Source organism: Schistocerca gregaria, chromosome 2, assembly GCF_023897955.1.
Source record: "Schistocerca gregaria isolate iqSchGreg1 chromosome 2, iqSchGreg1.2, whole genome shotgun sequence".
Taxonomy (NCBI): domain Eukaryota; kingdom Metazoa; phylum Arthropoda; class Insecta; order Orthoptera; family Acrididae; genus Schistocerca; species Schistocerca gregaria.
Window position 1 is genome coordinate 611,264,822 of NC_064921.1, and position 26,333 is coordinate 611,291,154.

The following is a 26,333-nucleotide window of genomic DNA, read 5'->3' on the forward strand; positions in this document are numbered from 1 at the left end:
AGGTTGCAAAGGTACTGGGAGATGAAGAAACTTGCACAGGATAGAGTAGCATGGAGAGCTGCATCAAACCAGTCTCAGGACTGAAGACCACAACAACAACATCCACAAAGTACATTACGTTTTGGAATTAAAAATAAGTAAAGTATTGGAATTTTTTTAATTATATACAGATGAAAGCCACACTTCAACACTACTTTTCTACATAGTTGCCAATTAAATTAAGGCACTTATCGTAGCGATGGACGAGTTTGGAAATTCCTTCGTCGTAAAATTTGGCCGCATGCGCCTTCAACCACGTGGTTGCCTCTTCTTGAAGCTGTGCGTCGTCATCAAAACGCTGCATAGCCAACCACTTCTTCATTGCTAGGAATAAGTGGAAGTCGCTCGGTGCCAGGTCGGGACTGTACGGCTGATGAGGAAAATTCCCACTTAAAACATTCGAGAACTTCACGAGTGGCATTTGCCGTGTGGGCCCGGGCGTTGTCGTGGATAAGCAAGATCTTTGAGCCCAACTTTCCCCTGCGCTTGTTTTGTATTGCTCTTCTGAGGTTGTGCAGAGTTTGGCAATACATTTGAGAGTTTATTGTAGTGCCTCTTTCCAGTAAATCCACAAAAATCGTATTTCTACCGGATTACTGATTAAACACGTGGTTGAAGGCGCAGGCTGCCGAATTTTACGACGAAGGAATTTCCAAGCTCGTCCATCGCTACGATAAGTGCCTTAATTTAAATGGCAACTATGTAGAAAAGTATTTAAGTGTGGCTTTCATCTGTATATAATAAAAAAATTTCAATACTTTATTTATTTTTAATTCCAAAACGCAATGTACTTTGTGGATAGCCCTCGTAGTAACACATGATAGCATTTAGCAAAAAATATAATACTTGCAGACTAGAGAGGGAATACGGTAAAGACTAGTACAAATACTGCAATTTGTTCTGGAATGAAATTTCAGCTTAACGTTCTGGTTATAGGATGGCTTGCACAGACCGAATGAATATTAAACGATACACTGTTATGTTAACCTTGCCTGATAGAGTGTAAATTTGTACAGAAGCATTCCCTGAAACAGAATCTGTCTGATACCCAAACCACAAAGAAAGAAATGTGATTCAAATGATGTCCACAAAGTGATTTTCTACTCCGCACTGTATATACGAGCGACGTTCAATAAGTGATGCAGCACTTTTTTTCTCTCGGTCAGTTTCGACTGGAAAAAGTGCAGATTTTGCTGTGGGACATCGTGGAATATTCCTGTTTCTGCCCCTGTTGTTTCGTGAAGTTTCGATAGGTAGCCACGTAGCCTTCAAAATGGCGTCTGTAGCGAAGGTGAGTTCGAGGAAAATAACTGCCGTTTAATTTCTTTTGGTGGAAAATCAGAGCATTGGAGATCTGGCAGTGAACAAAAGCACGGCGAGTCGTTGGGCGAGGCGTCCATCGTCATCTTCATGAAGGTCAGGCAAACCTGTCCATTTTCCGCTTCCCCCACCACACACCTGTGACTCTTACAATGTTATAACGTGCGGACACTCTCAGTCGAGGTGATCGACGGATCGCAATCAAACGCCTCGCTGCTCAACTAGACGTCTCTGTTAGTAGTGCCGACACTCTCATCCACCAGTTGTGTCTCATCCACCCTACAGCCCAGATGTCGCACCTTCCGACTTCCATCTGTATCACCCAATGAAGGATGCACTCCACGAGAAGCACGACATGGATGATAGGAAGATTATTGATGCAGCAAGACGTTGGCTTCAATGTCTACTAGTAGTGTGGCACCATGCGGACATACAGGGCCTCCTAGTAAAGTGGTGTAAGAGCGTCGGATTGAAGTGAGATTGAGTTGAAAAGTAGGGGGTTTTGGCCAAAAGAGCGGGGAATAATATGGTGTACTGGAATCCTGAAAAAAAAAAAACGAACCTGCTTTCAGAAAATAAGTGTTACATTACTTATTGAATGCTCCTCGTAGTAATGAAAGACATGGAAAGAAACAATACAGGATTGAGGTAATTACAGCCACGACAGTAACGGAAGATGCGATCTCACTGGCATACATCACGGGTGAGAAATCCACGTAAGAATTCGACTTGTATTATATGGGCTGGGAGCAGCATTTATATGAGCGAGTAGGGTGGCGCAATGGGTGGCACACTGAACCCGCATTCAGGAGGACGGTAGTTCACGTCTCCGTCCAGCCTTTCAGTTTTAGGTCTTCCGTGATATCGCTAAATCGCTCCACTCATATTCCGCCGTGGTTCCTATGAAAGGACACAGCCGATTCCCTACCACATCCTTGAAAACAATTCGGCCGCGCGGGATTAGCCGAGCGGTCTAGGGGCGCTGCAGTCATGGGCTGTACGGCTCGTCCCGGAGGAGGTTCGATTCCTCCCTCGGGCTTGGGTGGGTGTGTTTTTCCTTAGGATAATTTAGGTTAAGTAGCGTGTAAGCTTAGGGACCGATGACCTTAGCAGTTAAGTCCCGTAGATTTCACACACATTTGAACATTTTTTGAAAACAATTCGTGCTTGTGTTCCGCACCTAATGCCATAATTGTCTTCAGTCTTTTTTTCTCTCTCTTTTGGAATTTACTTGGGGATCACAGTCTACTGTCAGTACGCAAAAGACCTTCAAATTAATGAATGATGAAACGCTATTACTAGGTTACATCATGTATTAAAATGTGTCCTCTCTAAGTTGTGTCACTGAAGAATGATCGGGGACACCATTAAAAGAGCTGGCGAAAAATCTAGATTCTACCGTTCATAGAATCCAAGTGGTTAAGGGAACCTCTTACATTTCTATGCGATCCATTTGTGATAGCTACGTGGCGTTACTGTTTCTCTACAAAAATCCGCTATAGTCTAAGCTATTGTCGCCTTGTTGAGCGTATTAGCGGCTTAGAGCCACCTTGACAACACAGCCTTATTAAGCGATAAGATAGCCGACGGGTTCTCAGGCAGTCTTAAGACGGGAAAGTGGCGTGCGGAGCGCTGTGGCAGCTATGAAGCGTGAGTACAACCTAACCAAATAGGTTACTAGTTAAGTAGAAGCGCATGCTGTAAATAGTGATCATGATGGATGCTGTCAGCCTTTCGAATTACAGAATGTTTAGTACCCTATTATCCTTTCATTATTTTCCAATAACAACCTTCAATAATTTAATACAGTGCTGTGAACGACAGCTGGAGCGATAATAACGTCTTCGGATAGATAACAGCCAGATGTGTTACATTTCTTGTCAAAACTTTTTAGCGATACACAGCAATGCTCTTTGTGCCATCTACTTACCTTCCTCAACAGGGTACTTCAAAAAAAAAAAAAAAAAGAAAACCATTAGTTGCGGAGAATCGTGAAACTTGGGAAGTTTGCAGGTGAAATGATGGGTGATCTGTCCGTGTGATGTAGACATTAAGATTGGATGCTCTATGTGCTATACGAGAGGAGTAGTTTACTTGTGGGGCATCGAGTTTCCTTCTCTTCTTCTTCCCTTTCTTTGTGTACTTATCCAAAATAAAAATACAAAACACTACAGTTCAAAAACACTCATTACCGTTATCCATACTATAGAGATATCCCCTTGGGGGTTTTAACGGACAGCGGGGGAAGTAACGGAAGTGCAGGACAGAATTGTCGCATTTGCAGCGCGCACTGTATACAGTCGAAGTCAAAATAGTCCAACACTCAGGGAATGAGCGTAGAGAAGTGCTGCAGAAATCCTGCAATGGGTCATGTACATGATTGTGTTGCGTGCTGGTAGAGTGTGACATTGGGTTTGCCTTATTATGGATGAAGGGAAGGGAGATGGTAGAACACGGGTGCTCATAGCCTAAACGGCACTTCAAATGGTTCAAATGGCTCTGAGCACTATGGGACTTAACATCTCAGGTCATCAGTCCCCTAGAACTTAGAACTACTTAAACCTAACCAACCTAAGGACATCACACTCATCCATGCCCGAGGCAGGATTCGAACCTGTAGCGGTCGCGCGGTTCCAGACTGAAGCGCCTAGAGCCGCTCGGACACACCGGCTGGCACTAAACAGCACTAAGAGGACCGCTGAGCCTAACATACATATCCGACGGACGGATCACATCAATAACGTCACACCACCTCACTTTATGAGACATTACGGAGATGTTTGGAGTTTAATCCAGAACATTGGCGGTAAGACAGGTGATAAGGAAATTCACATAAACACCTCTCCGTCCCTCACCGGCTCTACGCTGGCAGTGACAATTTTCCGCCACATGGATTCGAGTGCCATGGCGCAGGCGTATGCTAGCGACGTCGGCTACGGAGGCGGATGCATATTATATGGTACTTGCAATAAGGAGGACCTAACTCTCCTTGTACAGCATTTTTGGGAGTAGATGGATGTGCGTCAGTCGCCGATGATATGGGCCATTCTGAAGTAAAACTTCATACAAACACATGCACTGTGTTCAGTGGCATTCGACACTTAATACAACTGTTTCAAACTGTCAGCGTTCGCTAGGTTGACACCTGAATATACACACAGCTTGCGCATCCGCACACTGCCACCACAAAAGCGTGGACTGATACGTCTTATCGCTCTGGATTGTACGAGTTAGAATAGTTGGAACAACGTAACAGCGTAGCTTCGTAAACTTTCCCGGCGCAGTAACTGATGACTTTAATGTTGGGTCTTCAGCCGGAACATAACCTCATTTGACACAATATTTCGGCGGTCCAGCTGGTCGACATCTTCAGGTGAGTAAGCCGTCGTAGTAACTCGCCGGAGCTGAAATCAAACACACCGCCGCGGCTCCGTTATACACGACCTGTAGGCCCACGGCGCGTGCGTGAAGGTAACAGCCTTCTAGAGCAAGGTACAACCTCGCAACGGCGGTGAAAACTCGTGCAAACAATAAATCGAAATCAAACACTATTGACAGTTTTTTATGACCGAAACAGAGGCCGTTGTTTTTTTAATGTCAAACAAAACAGGGTTCCAACTCTTACTTAAAGGATACTCCTTATCTTTGTTTATAATATTGTGTCAGGTAGTCGGATTTCAATAGCCTCTTTCAGTACATAGTCCCAATAACGCGACTAAGGGCCAACCGCTTGTCTCATCGTACAACACTTTATGTCCTTCAGTAAGACAATGTTCGCCAACTGTAGATTTTTCTGGCTGAAATAAACGTGTGTGGCGATTTTGCTCCAGGTATCGATCCTGGACCGCACAAATCGTTTGTGCAATATAGGCTTTCTGCAATGCCAGAGAATTTTGTAGACATTGGGCTTCCTCAAACCCAAATCATTCTTCACTGAGCCCAGCAGAGCTCTAGTTTTAGCTGGCGAACGGAATACACTTTTGATATCGAATCTCTTTAAAATTCTTCCTATTTTTGAAGGTACGCTCCCCGTGAAAGGTAGGAATGGCAGCAAATTGCTTGTATCTTCTTTAGGTTACTGCAATGATCCAATCTGCAGAGCACGACGAATCTGATTTTCGGTATAACCATTCTGCTTGAACACAATTTTTAGGTGATCAAGTTCTTGTATCAAACTATCTGGTTCTGAGATTGCATAAGCTCTTTTTACCAATATACATAGGATCCCATTGCGTTGTCTCCATCACATACAAGCGCTTGTATATGATGGAGACATTTAACGTTTATAATGTCATCTATTTCGGGCGCCTATGCTCTACTTACGACAATTTTGTAAGACCTGCGTGTTATAGGCAACTATTAATATTACCATTGTTTGCCTTGATGTTGTAACCTGTATGTCTCCTAAGATCCGATGATGGCGGCTTTAGTTTCGCCGAAACAGGTAATCATGGAATAAAAAGAATTCCTGCGATCTTGTCTACCAGTTTATTGTTTTATTACATTTTTTTTTCGAGACTATTTGCCGTTCCATTTTAAAGCACTCCTGTGCATGTGCTGACTGACCTGCTAAGTACATTTGCGTTTTAAAGGCAAATCATTATCCGTGAAATCTGTGCTTTCCTCAAGCCGAGTTTCCACGTCTCCAAAATGAGACAGCAAAAGTGCTACAATATTTCTATCAACATACGTCTGCTACAGACAGTTTTTCGATTATGAAACTAAATAATTCATTATTAAGTGAGTGCGCAAATGAGTGAAATTGTCTGCATCTGACCATATGTTGACTATTTGTATCATATAAAAATTATCTTCTTGCTTCAGCGTGTCAAAAATAATCAAATAACAATGAAAATTTGTTTTGTTTGTGATATATACTGTTAATAAATGTGAAATATAAAACCAAGTCATACGCAGTGCAACTGCACTGCCATTTAAATGTGGCGTTTTCGTTGTTTCCCAATTTTCCCCCTCCTGGCGCTCCGAGGGCGTGCGGTGGCAGTAAGGGATATGTGCATTGAGGTCAAGCCCTATGGCACTCGTGCCAGGACTTGGATAGCGAGCCGAATTCTTGGCCGCCCTGATCTGATGGGATATCTGTGCGATTACACAGAGATCAAGTGAAACAATTTGTTCTCCTTCTAGCAGCAGTTCACCATAGGTAGCTGCAGCAGCCAACGCTACCAAGACATTGCGAGAAATGCAAGTCGTTACCATTTTTTTTTTTCGAGAAGGTTCATGCAATAGATGCAATCACAGAACTATGCCGATGACGTCAGTATGTTGTCGAATTATGGAAAATATTTAATGCTCCTGCATTACGAATTTTTTGGGGACCAAAAGCCACCAATATGTAAATCAATGAGGAGTTTGCAAACCGAAGTTAACACAATGTTCCTTGACTTCCGCAGGGCAGTCAATGCAGTTCTGCTCTTTCAGCTAGGAAAATGTATGTTACCGACTAGCGGACTAGATTTTTGGCTAGGTTCAGGACTTCCAGGGAGACAGAGCTCAACACATGCTTCTTAATGGGACGAAATCGACAGGAGCCAGAGTAATCATTCTGCCACCGAAACAAGCCACAAACGGGGAAATCCATTGGCATAAGAGACTTTGAGAGAGGGAAGATTGTTATGGCCCTGTGCTTGGCATCCAGAAAACTACGAATCTGGTCGGCTGTTCGAGTGATATTGTCACGAGCGACAAGAAAAGTTGCTGAACAACAGTGAAACCATGAGTAGGTGACAAGATGTTGAACGTCCACACTTCGTCACAGAACATATTATGGAGGACGTTAATCTAGCGTTCCATGGGACGTGTTGTGGTAATCGGCGGCCCCGTGACAGCCCTGGACAGTATGAACATTATCACGGACCACCTGCATCCCTTCACGTCTGATGCCTTCCCAGACGGCGGTGGCACCATCCGGCAGGATAACAGTCCATGTCACAAGGTGAGAATCAGGAAAGGCCACTTCCATCAGCATGAGCATTGCTCGCTCATGAGTTTACCAACAGACAGTAGTTTGAGAAGTACGGTAGTAAACTCGTTTTGATGTGTTGGCCACCAAATTCCCCTGAAATTAACCTGATGAGACACATCTGGAACAGTTTCAGGCTCCAGCTTCTCGCCGACAAATCAGAGGCCCGTAATTCACTGAAATTACGTGACCTGCGCAAAGACATCTGTGCCACATACTTCTCGAAGCCCAGCAAGTATTCTTCGAATCCATGCCTCTGCTGTATTGCGTACCAAACGTCGACCAACATATCATTAAGCAAGAGTATGTAGTGGAACAAAGTTAAGAACAATTAGAATTTTGAGACACTATTATATTTCTGAATTCAGCATACTGGAAACAAAGAAGGACTATACTACAGCCTGTTCACAAGTAGTGAACTACATCTACATCTACTCTGTAAGTCACCTTTCTGTCTGTTGCAAAGATCACCTATGATAACAGTATCATTTGCCCCTCACCCATGTCACATTTGCGAACGAGCTTTCATTTCTCATCTTCTCGTTGTTGTCTTCTTTCGAGTCGTGTGTGGAAGGGAGTAATACATCACCCGACATTTAGTCACATACACTCTTGGAATTTTAATGGTAAACCTGTCTAATGTACAACGCCTCTCTTGTAGTGACTGCCTCTAGGATTTTTTTGGTATATCCTTAAGGCTCTCGTGGTTTTTGAACGTATCCGTCACGAAACACGCCACTCATTCATTGGAACTTCTCCATTGCTAATGTTAACATAAACTGGTACCGGTTCCAGACTGACGAGCAAAATTCAAAAATAGACCTAACGACTGTTTCAAAGCCAGTTCTTTTAAATCTTCTTGAATTCTTAATCCCTCGTTGTTCTTTCCTTTTCTTCCAATATTCCTTCATTGTTTCACTGTTTTTTTTCTGCTCTGTCTTCTGGCCATTTAGTGCCACTTTTCTTTTCCCTCCTATCTTGGAATCCTTCCCGTTTTAAATACTTTTCCATAAAAATCTCTCTGTCCACTACTTCTTCTCCTCTTATGCTATTGTTTTCCAAGTCTCTCCTAACATAAGAAATCGAGGATGCTGTTAATTACTCTTCTCTAAAATATTTGAATCTGTTCTTGGAGTGTCTATTGTCATCCATTCTGCATATACGCCCAAAAATAGTAACCTCCTCTTCTGCACCGAGCGAGGTGGCGCAGTGGTTAGCACACTGGACTCGCATTCGGGAGGACGACGGTTCAATCCCGTCTCCGGCCATCCTGATTAGGTTTTCCGTGATTTCCCTAAATAGTTTCAGGAAAATGCCGGGATGGTTCCTTTGAAAGGGCACGGCCGATTTCCTTCCCAATCCTTCCCTCCCCCGAGCTTGCGCTCCGTCTCTAATGACCTCGTTGTCGACAGGACGTTAAACACTAACCACCACCACCACCACCATCCTCTTCTGTATTGTTTGTGGTGTAATGGTGCGCCTCAAAATCGCCGATAAGGATTTTAATGGAAGGACTGGACCCCAGGGTTTTGGATCATCATTCACCATTTGTTGCACACGAAATGATTTATTCATAAAAAGTTTCAGAATTACTTTAACAACAACCCCTTTGTGGGCAAGAGATCAATAAGCAACACTTCATATGACATGAACCGATTAACAACAATTTTTACAATTAGAGAAGGATCGAACGAATAATGACCATTCCCAAAATTTATTTACAGTAGTTAACGAGCCTCAAGGAGTGGCAACCATACTATAAACTTCTAATAACTTTCGGATGTGCCTCCGGATCCCGTCGGCATTTTGTGACGATATTTCGGCCCAAAGACGTCCGGCCAGTTGCATTCACGATATTTATGCAGAATCTCGTGCACAGTTAAAATTATCCAGTCACAGCGGAATCGAAGGGGAGGCAGTGAAATCGACGGAGTCTTTCGATACTCAATGATGAGATCATCTCTCGGTTCTACTACCGAGGGTAGCACACACAACTCGGCTGCCTCGCGCATGTCATCACCTGACGCATATGCCGAAAAACGCCAGCATATTTCGCATGCGCGAGATTCGGCATAAATACCGTGAATACGACTGGGTTCTTGAGCAGTTGTGTTTTCATCTGAAAAGGTCAGACGTCTCTGGGCCGAAACAGCGTGACAATGTCGACGGCATCTGGCTGCACACCCGAAACTTATTCGAAGAAGAAATACGCCAAGAAAACATCAGAAGTTTCGTTGAAATTAAATGTGTGTGAAATCGTATGGGACTTAACTGCTAAGGTCACCAGTCCCTAAGCTTACTCACAATTAACCTAAATTATCCTAAGTACCAACACACACACCCATGCCCGAGGGAGGACTCCAACCTCCGCCGGGACCAGCCGCACAGCCCATGACTGCAGCGTCCCAGACGGCTCGGGTAATCCCGTGCAGCAGAAGATTCGTACTCATAATAATTTTCCCATAGAAAGATGAAGATTACTTAAGTAAAGGGGAAGACCTCTATCCAGGAAAATGATGGGACCAGAACCACTGTTTATTAAAATAATTTTTAACAATACGTGATAATCGCTATTAGTGGGGACAAGAGACCCTCATATTCTTAGTGAATACCGCAGGCGAATTCTTTATGCTCACCAACATTTTCAGGAAAGAGTTTTAGAAATGTAAAAATACAAAAGCAGTAAAAAATTACCAGTTTCAGTATACAACCCTAAGAGAAAGTCATATGCAGAATTAAAACTCTGTCCTTTATCATAGAATTTAATGACTGCTTGGAGGGCACAAGCTATTACAGCAAACACTCCAAAAATGTGTCAAACACTTTGGGGAGCAGTACGAGACGAACACAACTTATATGGTATTCGAATTCCGCGCACGAAGTCGGCTCCGATAACACCATCGCTCACAACGGCACACAAAGTTAATGCCTCGCTAAGCACAACCGCTCGTCGGCCTCCGGAGGGACAAACTGCGTACCGATAGTCTACGGGCGTGCGAAATAATTATCACAAGCCCCAAACAGGCTCGAACACTAACGCCCGCGCATAGCAGTACAAGGTCCACAACCAGTCAAGTTAAGCGTAAATATAGAACACGCATCAGTAAATATTAAATTACTAATTCCACAATTACATGCACACCAAATGAAATTAACAGAACTAAGCTCAGAACACCCCAAGGAACTCCTGAGAGGCGACACAATTTCAGCCGAGTGAACAAACTATAAATTAAGAACACATGTGGAGCAGCAGCCAAATCAAGTGTATAAAAAATATATATCTTAAAATGTTCAGTTAAAACCATATCTAAATTGTCATAAAACGAGTTCATTAAATATCCAGTTATAAATCTTTCTTGCAGTCATTCCTTATCCGGTGGAGAGGCAACACTTAAAACTCTCCAGCTCTCCAGAAAATATTTGACGGAATAACAAGGCTGTCGAATACGACCTCTGCTATGCAATACACAGTGCTGCCTGGAACAGACCAAACGCCAGTACCAATAGAGGACAAAATAACAAATACCTTCAATGTTCACAGGTTTTCAAGGGAACAGTGTCAGTGAAACTATCATATTCTGTTACGGATAACTTGAAATACTATTCAGCATCACTCTTATCTTAACGGATCGTAACTTCGATCCGAGCAATAAATTATGAATAAGAATATGAGTGACTTCTTAAGTAATAGAACCCAGTACGTTGTCCTCTATGGTGAGTGTTCATCGGAGGTGAGGGTATCATCTGGAGTACCCCAGGGAAGTGTGGTAGGTCTGCTGTTGTTTTCTATCTACATAAATGATCTTTTGAATAGGGTGGATAGCAATGTGCGGCTGTTTGCTGATGATGCTGTGGTATACGAGACGATGTCGTCGTTGAGTGACTGTAGGAAGATACAAGATGACTTGGGCAGGATTTGTGATTGGTGTAAAGAATGCCAGCTAACTCCGCTAACTCTAAATATAGATAAATGTAAATTAATGCAGATGAATAGGAAAAAGAATCCTGTAATGTTTGAATACTCCATTAGTAGTGTAGAGCTTGGCACAGCCACGCCGATTAAATATTTGGGAGTAACATTGCAGAGCGATATGAAGTGGGACAAGCATGTAATGGCAGTAGTGGGGAAGGTGGATAGTCGTCTTCGGTTCATTGGTAGAATTTTGGGAAGATGTGGTTCACATCTGTAAAGGAGACCGCTTATAAAACACTAATACGACCTATTCTTGAGTACTGCTCGAGCGATTGGCATCCCTATCAGGTCGGATTGAGGGAGGAGACAGAGGCAATTCAGAGGCGGGCTGCTAGATTTGTTACTGGTAGGTTTGATCATCACGCGAGTGTTACGGAAATGTTTCAGGAACTCGGGTGGGAGTCTCTAGGAGAAAGGAGGCGTTCTTTTCGTGAATCGCTACTGAGGAAATTTAGAGAACCAGCATTTGAGGCTGACTGCAATACAATTTTACTGCCGCCAACTTACATTTCGCGGAAATACCACAAACATAAGATAAGAGAGATTGGGCCTCGTACAGAGGCATATAGACAGTCATTTTTCGCTCGTTCTGTTTGGGAGTGGAACAGGGAAAGAAGCTGCTAGCTGTGGTACGAGGTGCCCTCTGCCACGCACCGTATGGTGGATTGCGGAGTATGTATGTAGATGCAGAATTCAGAGTTCAGAAGCAAGCAGCAAATTGCACTTAAAACTTCGTAGTAAACATACCTGCCGATATAGATGCCAGAAAACGTGTTCAAATAAAACAACCTAAGCATAGAAAAATTACCTTAAAGGCTTAAAACATTTCCAGGGCTCACGTTTGACAGCATAATTTCTCCAATCGGTAAATAAATGAACCACGTTCAGACAGCAACAACCGTCACCGAACCCCAAGCGCCTGGGCTCCACAACACGCCGCAAGTACTGGACTGATCCACGACCACTTAGCGAGGCACTCGCTAAGCTCGTTCCGTCCTCACCTCTCTCCAGCGACCCTTTCCCTTCCCACCGGAGCGCCATCTCGCACTCGAGTCGCAACCTACAATCAAAGATCAAAACAGTGAGCAAGGGTCCATTCCAGAGAGGCACCACGTCCCATGTGGTACGTTTTTTATGTTCTGATAAATTTCATCGTTACTTCTTAATTTTCAAGATGCTGCAGTTTTCTGAAGATGTGACATTTTCCGTATAAGTCTTCTCTTTAATGCTGATAATAATTTATCAAGCTTAAAATTAATGGTAGACATTCATTAGACTACAAGCACTCTGGTTTTGTTACCGTGTTCTAATGCTGTAAGTCTTTTTGGTAAGCAATTTTTGTTGTAGGCGTTCCTTGTTACAAAAATGTTCAAACGTGTGTGGAATCTTATGTGATTTAACAGCTAAGGTCATCATTCCCTAAGCTTACACACAACCTAACCTAAATTATCCTAATGACAAATACACACACCCATGCCTGAGGGAGGGCTCGAACCTCCGCCGGGACAGCCTCACAGTCCATGACTGCAGCGCCCCTAGACCGCTCGGCGAATCCCGCGCGCCTCTTTGTTACACAATTCGCCTTTTCCATCTTGTGTATGCACTGCTGCATGTCTCCTGCTTTCAGCAAACGTGACAAAATGAGCCCCAAGTGCTAGGCAGTTTATTGCAAGACCTTTGTTTCTTCTCCCTAGCACGAGTAGCGATACTTCGGATAGTTTCAGTTTTTCATTCTAAATTCTTACAGTTTTCTTCATGAAAAGCCACTTCTTTCATAGTCGAGTTACATTTCCTTAAGACTCTTCTAATTCATGTCGCCCTGAAATCTGATTTTCCGACATCAACAGTGTAATAGAATGGTAAAGGATCTCTTTTACCCGATAAGCGTAATACGTTAAGTTAATTTGCTCTATAGGGTGAACTCCCAGCGCGTACACTTATCGTCGATCCTCTGCAGGTATTCCTGTATTTCACTACAGTCTTATATCCTATAGCTAAATCTCAATCTAGATAGACATATTCCGCAAGCCACTGCACAGTGCATCTTAAAGGACAAACGAAGTATCAAAGTTTTGACGACGCTTTGCTGTTGACTATTTGTATCAACATGGTAACTGTACCGTAGGAGAAATCATTTTCTGTGTTGGTATTTCAGCTAGGTCAATTCATTGCTCAAGTGCACGTGCATTCCGTCGTCGATTCATCAAGAAGCCGCCTCTGCACAAGCAGATTTATGACCGGCATACAAAACTTTTGGAAGTTGGTTGCATAAACAAGGAAAGAGCACAGGTCGGTTACGCACGACTCATGTAGGTATCGAGCATATCTGAGACGCGTTCACACAGAGCCCTCGGAAGTTCACAAGCCTTGCAGGCCAGAACCTCAGCTTCCTCAAACAACAGTGTGACGAGTTCTGAAACGACGCCTAAATATGAAACCTTACAAGTTGCAGCTACTGCAGGAGTTACGTCCCGGCGAAGATAATAGGAGGAATGAATTTTTCATTTCATTTCTTCAGGATTTTGTCACAATGACTTATCTTTTCTGACGAATCGACGTTTCATCTGTCGGTTGAAGTAAACCGCCATAATCTAAGAATTTGGGGGTTATAAAATGCTGGCGTCCTAGTGGAACATAACAGACTCACCGAAACTTAATGTTTTTTTTGTCGTTTCTATTCACAAAGTTTATGGGCCTTTCTTTTTTGCGGAGACAACTGTGACACGCATGTCACACCTGGACATGACGCAAAATTGGTTGTTTTCTCAACTTCACGAAGAGTCCAATGGTTTCATTTTTATGCGTGGTGTCTCCTAGCCTCACTTTCAACTTGAGGTGCGGCGTTATCTTAACACAAGCATTGCACAACGATGGATTGCAAGAGGTGGACCACAAGACACTGTTCATCGATTTTGGCCTCCCAGGTCACCAGACCTCACATCGTGCGATTTTTCCTGTGAGGGGCACATAAAAGATACAGTTTTTTGTCCCACCTATCGCAACTACTCCTTAAGAGCTAATACATCGATTTGTTGAAACTGTCGATTCGTTAAAGAGGGACATGTTGATTCGCGTGTAGAATGAAACGGACTAACGTTTCAACATTTCTCGAACTACTCATGTTGCTCATGTTGAGAGCATGGTATAGCGCCTCTGTGAACATAAAACCTTGAATCTTCCTCTATCCGATACTATACTGCAGTGTCTGAATACGATGCGAAGTTCCTTAGGACATGTGTGCATGCATGCGTGATATTTATCCGCCGACACCGGGCAAGCGACTTTCAAGTAAAAGGTCTTACCCATACGGTAATATACATAATGGATGCACGAGTACAGGTTGTAGACGCATGGTAGAAGACGTATGGAAGTTTGGGTCTGGCTGTGACTCGTGCAGGGATAGCCCAATAGTAAGACGACCGCTCGCGATAAAATGGAAATTCGGTTTCGAGTCCCAGTCCAGCACAAATTTCCATTGTCGTCATTCCGTTCTGCAGCTGATGGTTGTCCATATTCGCAATTACGAGTACATTTGATGTACTTCCTCTATCCAGTGACATGCGCAACGCGTTTTTATCTGTCATAGATTGTCTGTAATGATGAACTGAAATCTGTCTTCCTGTTTGAATCACCTTGTACTGTGGAACCAGCATAACGGCGACACAGTCTTCTTTTTCAATATCTACCACACAGGGTTTTACGACATTAACGTCGTTTTACTTTCAACGATACTCTCTTAAGTTCCCTGAGAATTTCCATTACGTTTACATACGGGCTTCCCTGGCCTCTTAGGATCTTAGTCATCCGCCTCTGAATTAGTCCCATGTCAGTTGTCATGCCTACTAGATACCGACTCCAAACACTGCAACAGTATTATAGAACTGGTTTTCCATTCCCCTCCCCTTATACTAATTTTACGTGATCTTCCTGTTTCAAGTAGCTTATCAGTATTATCCTTAGATACATGGTTACTGCTGGCAAGTAGCAGTAACCAGAAGCCACCACTTCAAGATGTAGAACGGCTGAGCTACAGAAATAATGTCAGATTTACAAAATGTAATCCGGTGGCAGATCCGAGACCATAAAATGAAGACGAAGCATTCTTTGGGAATAATGATCATGCACGATGGCACATACAATATCCTAAAGTTTCAGGCACGTCAGCGGTGGATAGCTTCAAAGTGATTCAGTATGTTTTTTTTGTGGTAAGAGCTAATGGGACCAAACTGCTGAGGTTATCGGTCCCAATTCAGTATGTTTCCACCTGTTCTAGGTGCACCTGTGACACTATGCCTTTACTTCCGGCAATGCTACTTTTCTTCTGTGTTGACGTCTGTTGTAGGTAAAGGAGGTGCTCATGTTTACTGGTGTCCACAGCCTAATGAGTCCCCCATTAGTGTTCAAATAACAGCGACTATCCTCTCATGTGGTGAGTTCTGTTTACATGGGAACATAAAAATTAATTCTGGTACCTGCCGCATAGGGCAACTGAAGAATCGTGACTGAAAAATTCAAATTAGCGCTTTATACATTTATGCTTATTTTACAACTGTATTAGCAAACCTTAACTGTTCTTTCAGTTGGTGCTAGTTATTACCACCAGTTATTCAAGTGATGAAAACTAAATCTTGAGATCAACGATCAAATAACATTGAGGTCATCGCTAGTTCTGTTGAAGATGAGGGTGAAGAAGGCGTCCGTGATTTGCTGACAGGTCATTCCAGCGTTCATTTAAAGTGATCCATCGAAATCAGGGTGAATTTTAATCACTGATCAGGAAAACCGATCAGATATTTTAACACATCTCTTCTCGAATATTAGACCAGTGGTACTACACTATGAGTCACAGCATTATAACCACCAAGCAATAGCTTGCTTGGCATGGCTCTGAGCTCTATGGGACTTAACCTCTGAGGTCATCAGTGCCCTAGAACTTAGAACTGCTTAAACCTAACTAACCTAAGGACATCACACACATCCATGACCGAGGAAGGATTCGAACCTGCGACCGTAGCGGTAGCGTGTTTCCAGATTTGAGCGCCTATAATCGCTCGGCCACACCGGCCGGCAGCAATAGCTTGTTTGCCCGTCTTTGGAACGAAATACATCACTGATTCTGCGTATCAGCGATCCGACAGTTTGCTGATAGGTTTGTGGAGGTACGTGGCACTAGATGTCTACCGACAGGTCGTGTAATTCGCGTACATAACGGGCCGCTGAGTTGCGTACGCGGTGATGGCGCCAGATCGCGACGCAGATGAGTTCCTTACTGCTGACATCGCCGTCGAGAAAGATATCAAGCATGAAGGAATGCAGGTGGTTCGCAGCTGCTGGCGTGTCTTCGATCACTACCGCAGGTCCCGTGCAAGCGCAGGAGAATTTCTCCATTACAAAATACTGCCCCTATCTGCCCGCTGCACGTTTAGAGCCGCCGTTCGCCTCGAGGACGTCGTTTGTGGCGACGACCATCGACCAGGATCGACGATCAAATCCCGATGGGCCTGTGTCCACTGCAGAGCTAAACATTCAACAATGTACGATGGACGATGTGCTCTGAAACTCTTGTGCAAGCATCAGCACTGCTCTTTCGGAAGAGATGCCACAGATTACCATCTATCCTACTTTACAGCGCAGGCAAGCCTTCTAACCCCAGCTTCTGTGAAGAGTCTTGGACGTTTAGTAATTTGGCGCCTAGTGATAGTTTCACTGTCCTTCTACCGTTTTCCGTAGCTGTGCCGACAGTAGTAGATGAACATTAGACCAGCTTCGCCATTTCCGAGATATTCGTTCACAGGCTCTGCGTAATAATAATCTGCCCTTTATCAAAGTTGCTTATCTCAGTGGATTTCCCCATTTGCAGCCCTTATCCTCGCTAGGGCGACCCCCGTTCGTGCCTGCTCCGCTTATACACTTTTGTGACCGCGTCACGTGCCCACAACGGAGGCCCACGAGAGCAGGCCGTGGTGCGTACGTCACAGCGCATAACACTGCAGGACATACGACTGCCAGCACCCGTTTCCGGAGGGGAGCGAGTAACTATTCCAGATGAATTTTATAATTCTTGACCGCGAGTTTAAATGCATGCAAGTTCTCGATAGCATACGACATAATTACGACCTTTAGTGAGTACCTTCTCAATATTGATTTCTCGAGCGTTCGCGAAATGTGGCGGACAAGCCGACTTATGTCACAAGTTCGTTACATGGCCCGTATATGTCATTGGTTCCGCCTGCAACACCGCCAGGTGGTATCCAACGTCATGCTGGTAGTGATCACAATATTTTGGCTTGTCAGTGTATACTGGACTCGGTAACCATATCGCTACTACCTCTCTCGCTTGAAAATAGTTCAAAACCCAATCACAAAGAAATAACAATATTGAAAGTGAGCTGCTGAGGATTAATAAAGCAGATAGTTTTTCGAGGTCACTACTGGTTTATATATAGTTCTAGTTTCTATCAACATTATACTCAGTCAGACAGCTTCTTGTTGCAAACCACGAATTATAGATGGCAACACAAAATTTACATAGTAATTATATGCTGCCACTCTACGGTAAGTTTGGATTTATGGAGATGTAACAACAGCCGTACAGCTTTGATAATTATGCTTTATCTGAAACCGAAAAGGGGAAATAAAATTATAAGATGAAATTAAATATAATAAAAAGTTAGCCTTAAATGTGTTTTTTAAAATTTTCTCAAGTTTTTTAGCGTAGAATCGCCTTGTAAATTAAGTCACCGTCAGCAGATAATTTCAGTATGTTCTTCACATAATCTGATACGCAATTCATACAATAGTGTAACGTCTACATGTGTGCTCTTAAAACAATAAAGTTTGCTGACGCATGCCCGACTTGTCTGCACTGATAGACGGTAATCGAATTACTTTCTGCCTTTCAGAAATGATATGTGCACTTAACTGTTTAGAAAATCCCTCGGATCAATAATCGTCCATGAGAGACTATATCAGAACCGTACCAGCTGGCTTTTACCCCTACAGTAGCATTTACATTTTGCCGTACACTCGTCCGGTCCTTCAAAGCTGCACACTGTGTTTGCTAACATTATTTTTTCTAAGTACTGCTTTTAAAGAATTAGTTTAAAAATTTTCAAAATTTTTCAACACGTATATGTTGAAGATAAGGGTGTGCAGTTTACACGCAGCATTTGAAATGCCACATTACGCTTTCTTCCATTATTTTTACGAAACTGCTTTTACAGATGACTGTAAATAAATACCAGCTTGCAAAAAGAAGCGTCATTCTCGACAAATTGCTCCCTCATTTAATTGGCCACCGTGTAAATCTCACTACGCTCTATCTTCCAGTTTCTGGGTCGCCTACCGAGTACTCCTGTTGAAGCACTACGTACTTTACTGAAACAGGACCCCGTCGAATATTAATCTAACTGCAGATGACTGTGCTCATCTAACAAAAGAGAAGGAATCTTTATACATTTCATCTGATGTCTTACGTATGCATGTCTTGATGTAACTAAAATCATGAATGTTTAACTTCTCCCAGAATTAACTGAATATTAGTCACCCACACACACACACACACACACACACACACACAGAGAGAGAGAGAGAGAGAGAGAGAGAGAGAGAGAGAGAGAGAGAGAAGCAAGCCTCATAAAACTATAACATGATGAGTGTTCACATATCTGCCAAAATCAAAGGCTGTCCCCTACGAAAATTCTTCACTAAACACACTGGACAAGACGTGATATGCCGCTACCTGCTAATGTAATGACGGACACTGCACAACGCACATGTCTGATCAACACAGGACAATAATCCACACGAAAATTGGCATGAAAACAAAACAATATGCAGATGAACATTGGCAGACATAGTAAAAATGTATATTAAGAAAAATGAACGAGAAATACCGAGTGACGGCTTTGGTAACCCTGCTAATAATTGCAATAATGAGAACACTGTTGTACAATAGCAGGATTGTAAAGAAATTAACCGTAGCAGCCATTTTTTTAATGAGTGGAATTGATTTTAATCGTCGTTTATGATAGTTACTTGAAATACTGTTTAAATGCAACTATAACTACTTGTAAGACAGTGACAGTGAAGAATTAACATAACGTTAATACAATAATTTAATGCAATACTGTTTCCTGTAATATTTCGCAAGGACTGAGATTTTCACGTATAAAGTCAATCTTCACTTTGGAACGCGGATTTACTTCAAACTTCGTACAAACGTAGTAATCCATTAGGACAACAAAATGTGTAAGCAGTAGAGCGTACTTCTCAATCGTTATTGAGAAAATCGTAAGATAATTTCGGTCGTCAAATATATACCTTTGCGTGGCCGTTTTTACCAGGAAGCGGCGGCAGCCGAATGTGGAGCGTTCAAGCCACGTAATCGCTGGATCGATTCCCGTTCGTCAGTTTTTTTATTTCTAACAGTCATTTTCTTTACTATTTATATTACAATTGATATAATGGGAAAAATACGTGTAATCAGATGAACGTTTATTAAATTTACAATGCTATTTCACAGTCTAAAAATTTTTATTATCACAAATAATATAATTTTCGTAACTATCGACTAGTAAACGACCAAACGCATAAAGTGATATTGAAAATGTATACTTGCCCGTGTCTTCAAAATTGTTCGTAATCGACAAAGAGTGAGAAATTGCTTCTCGTGAAGACGTTGTTAAAATACACTCGATACTGCATGATCAATTATCAGCGCCGATATTTGAGGAAATGCTGCGTTATGCATGGTTGGCTCCCAAATTATCGGCTGAAGACAGATTTTTGAAAATATTAACTTGGTTTGTCTTTCCACGCAAAACCTCAAAAGACCTTGCGTATGCGGAAACAGCATTTATTCAATGCAGCTGGTGCCGTTTAACTTTATGTTTTCCGTGTTTTTACGAAAAATACCATCCTGCCATTGTACTCGCAAAGTCGAAAGCGACGATTAATTGTACATCTTTCGAAAGCCGTCTTTGTCGGTCAAAACACGGAGGTAACAAATAGTTTTGGGCTCCTTCCAGGCATAAGGGATTTCTCAAATCACGGACAAGTATACATTTTCAGTATCACTTTATGCGTTTGGTCGTTTACTAGTCGATAGTTATGAATATTATATTATTTGTGATAATAAAAATTTGTGGACTGTCAAATAACATTGTAAATTTTATTGAAGTTCATCCGATTACACGTATGTTTCCCATTATATCAACTGTAATATAAATAGTAAAGAAAATGACTGTGTTAAAAATAAAAAAAACTATCGAACGGGAATCGATCCGGCGATTACGTGGCTTGAACGCTCCCCATTCGGCTGCCGCCGCTTCCTGGTAAAAACGGCTACGCATAGGTATATATTTGACGACCGAAATTATCTTGCGATTTTCTCAATAACGCTTGAGAAGTACGCTCTACTGCTTACACATTTTGTTGTCCTAATTGAGTACTACGAGTGTACGAAGTCTGAAGTAAATCCGCGTTCCAAACGTCGTGGCCTCCCCTTGTTAGCTGTTGTTGCCTTCGTTGTAGATGTCCACAATTCCTGAGCGTGCAGTCCAGTAATTGTCGTAATCTTACTGATCCTCTTGATCGTAGCCGCCCGTTCGTGGATGCACCAGGAATGCACGATGTTTGTAGAGTCCCCTAAATTAGCGTGTCTACGTGTGGCGACGCAGGTAAAATAGGCTTCATTCAATTAACACCTGATACACCATCAGGTCACATTAATGCGACCACCTGTCAAAAGCCTGAATATCCACCTTCTGCAGCGCGGACCGCTGCAAGGTGTGCAGGAACAGAGGCGGTGAGGTTCTGGAAAGGACGTGGAATCACGCTGACTCCAGTACCATGGCTAACTATGCTGTTTCTCGCATGAGGATACACGGAGCGAACAATCCAATCGAGGTGGCCCCACAGATTCCCGACTGGGTTTAAATCTGGGAAGTCTGGTGGTCGAGGCAGTATGGTAAACTTCTCCTGGAGCTCTTTGAGCGACGCACGTACACTGTGAGCTGTGTGACGCGTTGCATTGTCCCACTCGTAGATGCCATGTGGCAGGCAGAAACAAATCTCATGTTCGGGTGGATATGTTCCCCAGAGATATATGCATATTTGTATTGGCTCATTGTGCCATCAAGAATCATGACATCACCCAGGGAATGTCACGAAAACATTCTCCAAGACCATAGCGCTCCCTCCCCCGACCTATACTCGTTGAAAATTGCCTATTGCAATAACAACTGAGGTTTTTGGCTGACAAGTAAACTCTCTCCTGCCTGCTAATGTCACATATTGGAAAAAAAACTAAGTGATGGACAGAAAATCACAATGCAGATGACACATTCCCTCATTTACAAACCAAACACAAAGTTATACTTAAACTGAGAAAAGTGCGCACTAACTGTTCATTCCTGACACTTGCAAAAACACTACAAAGTATAAAAATGTACAATGTTTTTACATTACACAGAATTATATCCACAAAAAAGAATTACATAAAAATATATAAGAAATTACATAAAACATGATATATACACTTATGCAATATGTAGATAATCACGAAAATTCAAACAGTCGGAATGAACTGTTCATAATAAAGTAAAAGATATGATGTGCTGGACAAGCAAAGAAATCACATAACATACAAATAAGAAACCTACAAATTAAGAAGCACAGTAGTGTAATAAGAACAAATTCATGTGTGTTCACAAGAAGTCCAAAACATATTAGAAATAGGCATCTTTACATTTAAGCCGTGAAAACCAAAAAAAAATAACCTATCACTAGAAACATATATTCTTTGTACCAGGATTATCACTACTTTAAAATTTCAGATATCTGTCTCACATTCGAGATCGTGTGATTAGGGAAGTGAAAAGGGAGTTGTCATAGTCATATGTCAACAAGTCATGTTCACCCAAAAATGTTAAACATCCCCACACATGCATCAAATACGTATTTCATCATCCCCACTTCAAAAATTCCTCAAACAATTTCCATCCTTCAACTAATTCTCGAGAACTAATATCCAAAATTTCTTATTCGCTAGTTACATTTTCCTAAAGTTTCATCTTTCAACCACATAAGTTCCTCAGTAAGCTAATTATACCTCAAATATTGCTCAAACAGCATATCTAAACTTCAGGATACCCACATTATGAAAACCATAAACTCAAACACTTCTTTCTCAACAGTGCTCTTCTCAAATCATCATCTCATGTAAAACCATGTTCTTTTATAAAACCTTCCGTCTCACAACATTACTTCAGATCATTTCCTTAACTCTTGTTTTCTCAACCATGATTAACCACTATCTTAATATACAGGGTGGTCCATTGAGAATGACCGGGCCAAATATCTCACGAAATAAGCATCAAACGAAAAAACTACAAAGAACGAAACTCGTCTAGCTTGAAGGAGGAAACCTGATGGCGCTATGGTTGGCCCGCTAGATGGCGTTGCCATAGGTCAGACGGAGATCACCTGCGTTTTTTAGGTAGCAACCCCCATTTTTCTTACATATTCGTGTAGCACGTAAAGAAATATGTTTGTTTTAGTTGGATCACTTTGTTCGCTTTGTGATAGATGGCGCTGTAATAGTCACAAATGTATAAGTACGTAGAATCACGTAACATTCCGCCAGTGCGGACGATATGTGCTTCGTGATACATTACCCTTGTTAAAATGGACCGTTTACTAATTGCGGAAAAGGTCGATATCATGTTGATGCATGGCTATTGTGATCAAAATGGACAACGGGCGTGTGCGCACTATGTATGCTGCTCGGTATCCTCGTTGACATCATCCAAGTGTCCGGACCGTTCGCCGGATAGTTACGTTATTTATGGAAACAAGAAGTGTTCAGCCACATGTGAAACATCAACCACGACCTGCAACAAATGATGATGCCCAAGTAGGTGTTATAGCAGCTGTCGCGGCTAATCCACACATCAGTAGCAGACAAATTGCGCGAGAATCGGCAATCTCAAAAACTTAGTTGTTGAGAATGATACATAAGCATCGATTGCACCCGTACCATATTTCTATGCACCAGGAATTGCATGGCGACGACACTGAACGTCGTGTACAGTTCTGCCACTGGGTACAAGAGAAATTAAGGGACGATGACAGATTATTGCACGCGTTCTATTTAGCGATGAAGCGTCATTCACCAACAGCGGTAACGTAAACCGGCATAATATGCACTATTGGGCAACGGAAAATCCGTGATGGCTGCGACAAGTGGAACATCAGCGACCTTGGCGGGTTAATGTATGGTGCGCCATTATGGGAGGAAGGAGAATTGGCCCCCATTTTATCGACGGCAATCTGACTGGTGCAATGTAAGCTGATTTCCTACGTAATGTTTTGCCTATGTGATGTTTCACTGCATGACAGAACGGCGATGTACTTCCGACATGATGGATACCGGCACATAGCTCCCGTGCGGTTGAAGCGGTATTTAATAGCATATTTCGTGACAGGTGGATTGGTCGTCGAAGCACCATATCATGGCCCACACGTTCACCGGATCTGACGTCCCAGGATTTCTTCCTGTGGGGAAAGTTGAAGGATATTTGCTATCATGATCCACCGACAACGGCTGACAACATGCGTCAGCGTATTGTCAATGCATGTGCGAACATTACAGAAGGCTAACTACTCGCTGTTGAGAGGAATGTCGTTACACGTATTGACAAAGGCATTGAGGTTGACGGACATGATTTTGAGCATTTGTTGCATTAATGTGGTATTTACAGGTAATCAGGCTGTAACAGTATGCGTTCTCAGAAATGATAAGTTCACAAAGGTACATGTATCACTTTGGAATAACCAAAATAAAATGTTCAAACGTACCTACGTTCTATATTTTAATTTAAAAAAAACCTGTCTGTTACTAGCTGTTCGTCTAAAATTGTGAGCCATATGTTTGTGACTGTTACTGCGCCATCTATCACAAAGCGAAAAAAGTGGTTCAACTCAAACATTCATATTTCTTTACGTACTACTTGAACATGTAATAAAAATGGGGGTTCCTATTTTTAAAAAACGCAATTGATATCCGTTTGATCTATTGCAGCGCCATCTAGCGGGCCAAACATAGCGCCATCTGGTTTCCCCCTTCAAGCTAGAAAAGTTCCGTTGTTTGTATTTTTTTCGTTTGACGCTTATTTCGTGAGATATTTGCCCCGGTCACGATTAATGGCCCACCCTGTATACCTCTGGTAACTTATTGCTAACTTATGAGTTTCTACTTTATATCCATCACTTAAAGTATGGAGATCTCGCTAAAATCAGAGTAGTACGTCACACACATTCACACAACAACAACAACAACAACAACAACAAAGCAAAGCATTTAACTACAAGCAAAAGACGCGCCAAGCAAACTACTGGGTGCTTATGATTATAATTTCCTTATTTTAACATGTTATAACATAGAAACTAATGACTGTACAATTACCAAACTTGGTAGCATTAATGTCCAGAGTATGGGGTGCATGATTTCCATGTGTCACAGCACCTCTCTCCAGTTCCAACTATGACAACCAGGCGAGGCGATCAATCATCGTGATTCATAGTCTCACACACCCGACCAGCTGCAGTGCACTTGTTGAAGTGTCAACATGAGCTTGGACAAAAAGAGCAGGGTATTATTAATGAAGCTCTATTATCAAAACAACAGTAATGCCGCAGCTGCACCTCGAGAATAGCACCGGCTGAAAGGATTGCCGAAGGGTCCTCTTTCTCCACCAGCTATGCGGAGCAAGATGAAGAAGTTCGAATAACGTGGAGAACTGGGCGTCGCTCTGGGAAGAGGCCGACGACCTGTCGCACCACAGGTGGTTGATGAAATCGCTGTTGCTATGGCAGACGACGTTGCGCGCAATTCCCAGTCGTCAGGCAGTGTGCGTGCTGTGTCACGACAATGGAACATCCCATGGCCGACTGTACGGAAGGTGCTTCGAACCATTCTCAAATGGTATCTGTACCAAATCCATACTGTATAGCAGCTTGCACCACAGGATGCACAACGACGTATTGGCTCTCCACTTTCTCCCAAAAATCAAAGTTGATGAGGGCTGGCCCTGGACCATCCAATTGGCAGATGAAGCTCATTTTTCTCTGACAGGTGAGGTGAATACACAAAATGGCCAAGTGTGGGGATCTTCACTTCTAGCTATTGTGCTTGAATCTCCGCTGCATGGTGAACGTGTCACTGTATGGTGTGGCTTCACGGCTACGTTCGTCATTGGCCCATTCTTTTTTTGAACTGGTTGGCGATCAAAGACCAAAGACGTGCAGTGTGACTGGCCAGCGTTACTGCGATATGCTTCACCAGCATGTGATACCCACCCTATAGGAGAGAGACGCACTGAACTTAACAGTTTTCATTCAAGATGGGACGCCACCCCACATCGCTCGTTAAGTAAATCTGCTTCTCCCAAACACAGTTGGAAACAATCGAATCATCAGTCGATAGTTTCTAAATGCTTGGCCTGCACAATCACCTGATGTCACTTTCTGTGGTTTCTGGTTGAGGGGTTACCTGAAGGACAGGGTTTACCAGGTGAACATTCACACATGTTCTGATCTGAAGCGCACCATATCAAGAGAGATGGCCAGCATATCTACAGACATGCTACGTCCTACTGTGCAGAAACCAATCTTGCGCTTCCAGACTCTTGTGGACACTTATGGGACCCTTTCGTAGCACTTACGGCACCGGTATGTATTAGTATGAATGTAATGGTATGATGTACCGTAGCAGCCGCAAATTAAAAGCGTTTCAGTTGAATTGGTTCTGCATTACTTCTCTTCCCCAAGTCCTTATCATTAATGGTACCAAGTTTGGTAGTCATACATTAATAAGTTTCCGTGCCACTACGTTTTAAATAGGGAAAGTTTAATTACAACATAACATCTTAAAGAAATTTCATCATTAATGCAATTACACACAAAAAAGGATCTAAAACATAAAATCATAGAAAGGTAAGTTGTTATAGCACATACAGC

General features: G+C 42.6%; 1 protein-coding gene across 2 annotated transcripts in view; it reads left to right on the forward strand.

Moving 5' to 3' along the window:
- The first annotated feature begins 2,946 nt into the window (after nt 1-2,946).
- The window catches only part of LOC126336255 (sialin-like), a 150,464-nt gene continuing 127,077 nt past the window's right edge, over nt 2,947-26,333 (forward strand). Inside the window, exon 1 of one of the 2 annotated variants that reach the window (XM_049999750.1) lies at nt 2,947-3,009. In XM_049999750.1, coding sequence (XP_049855707.1) covers nt 3,003-3,009 — 7 coding nt within the window. In that variant the 5' untranslated portion in view covers nt 2,947-3,002. The remainder of the gene's footprint in view (nt 3,010-26,333) is intronic. The other variant, XM_049999751.1, reaches the window with a different exon arrangement.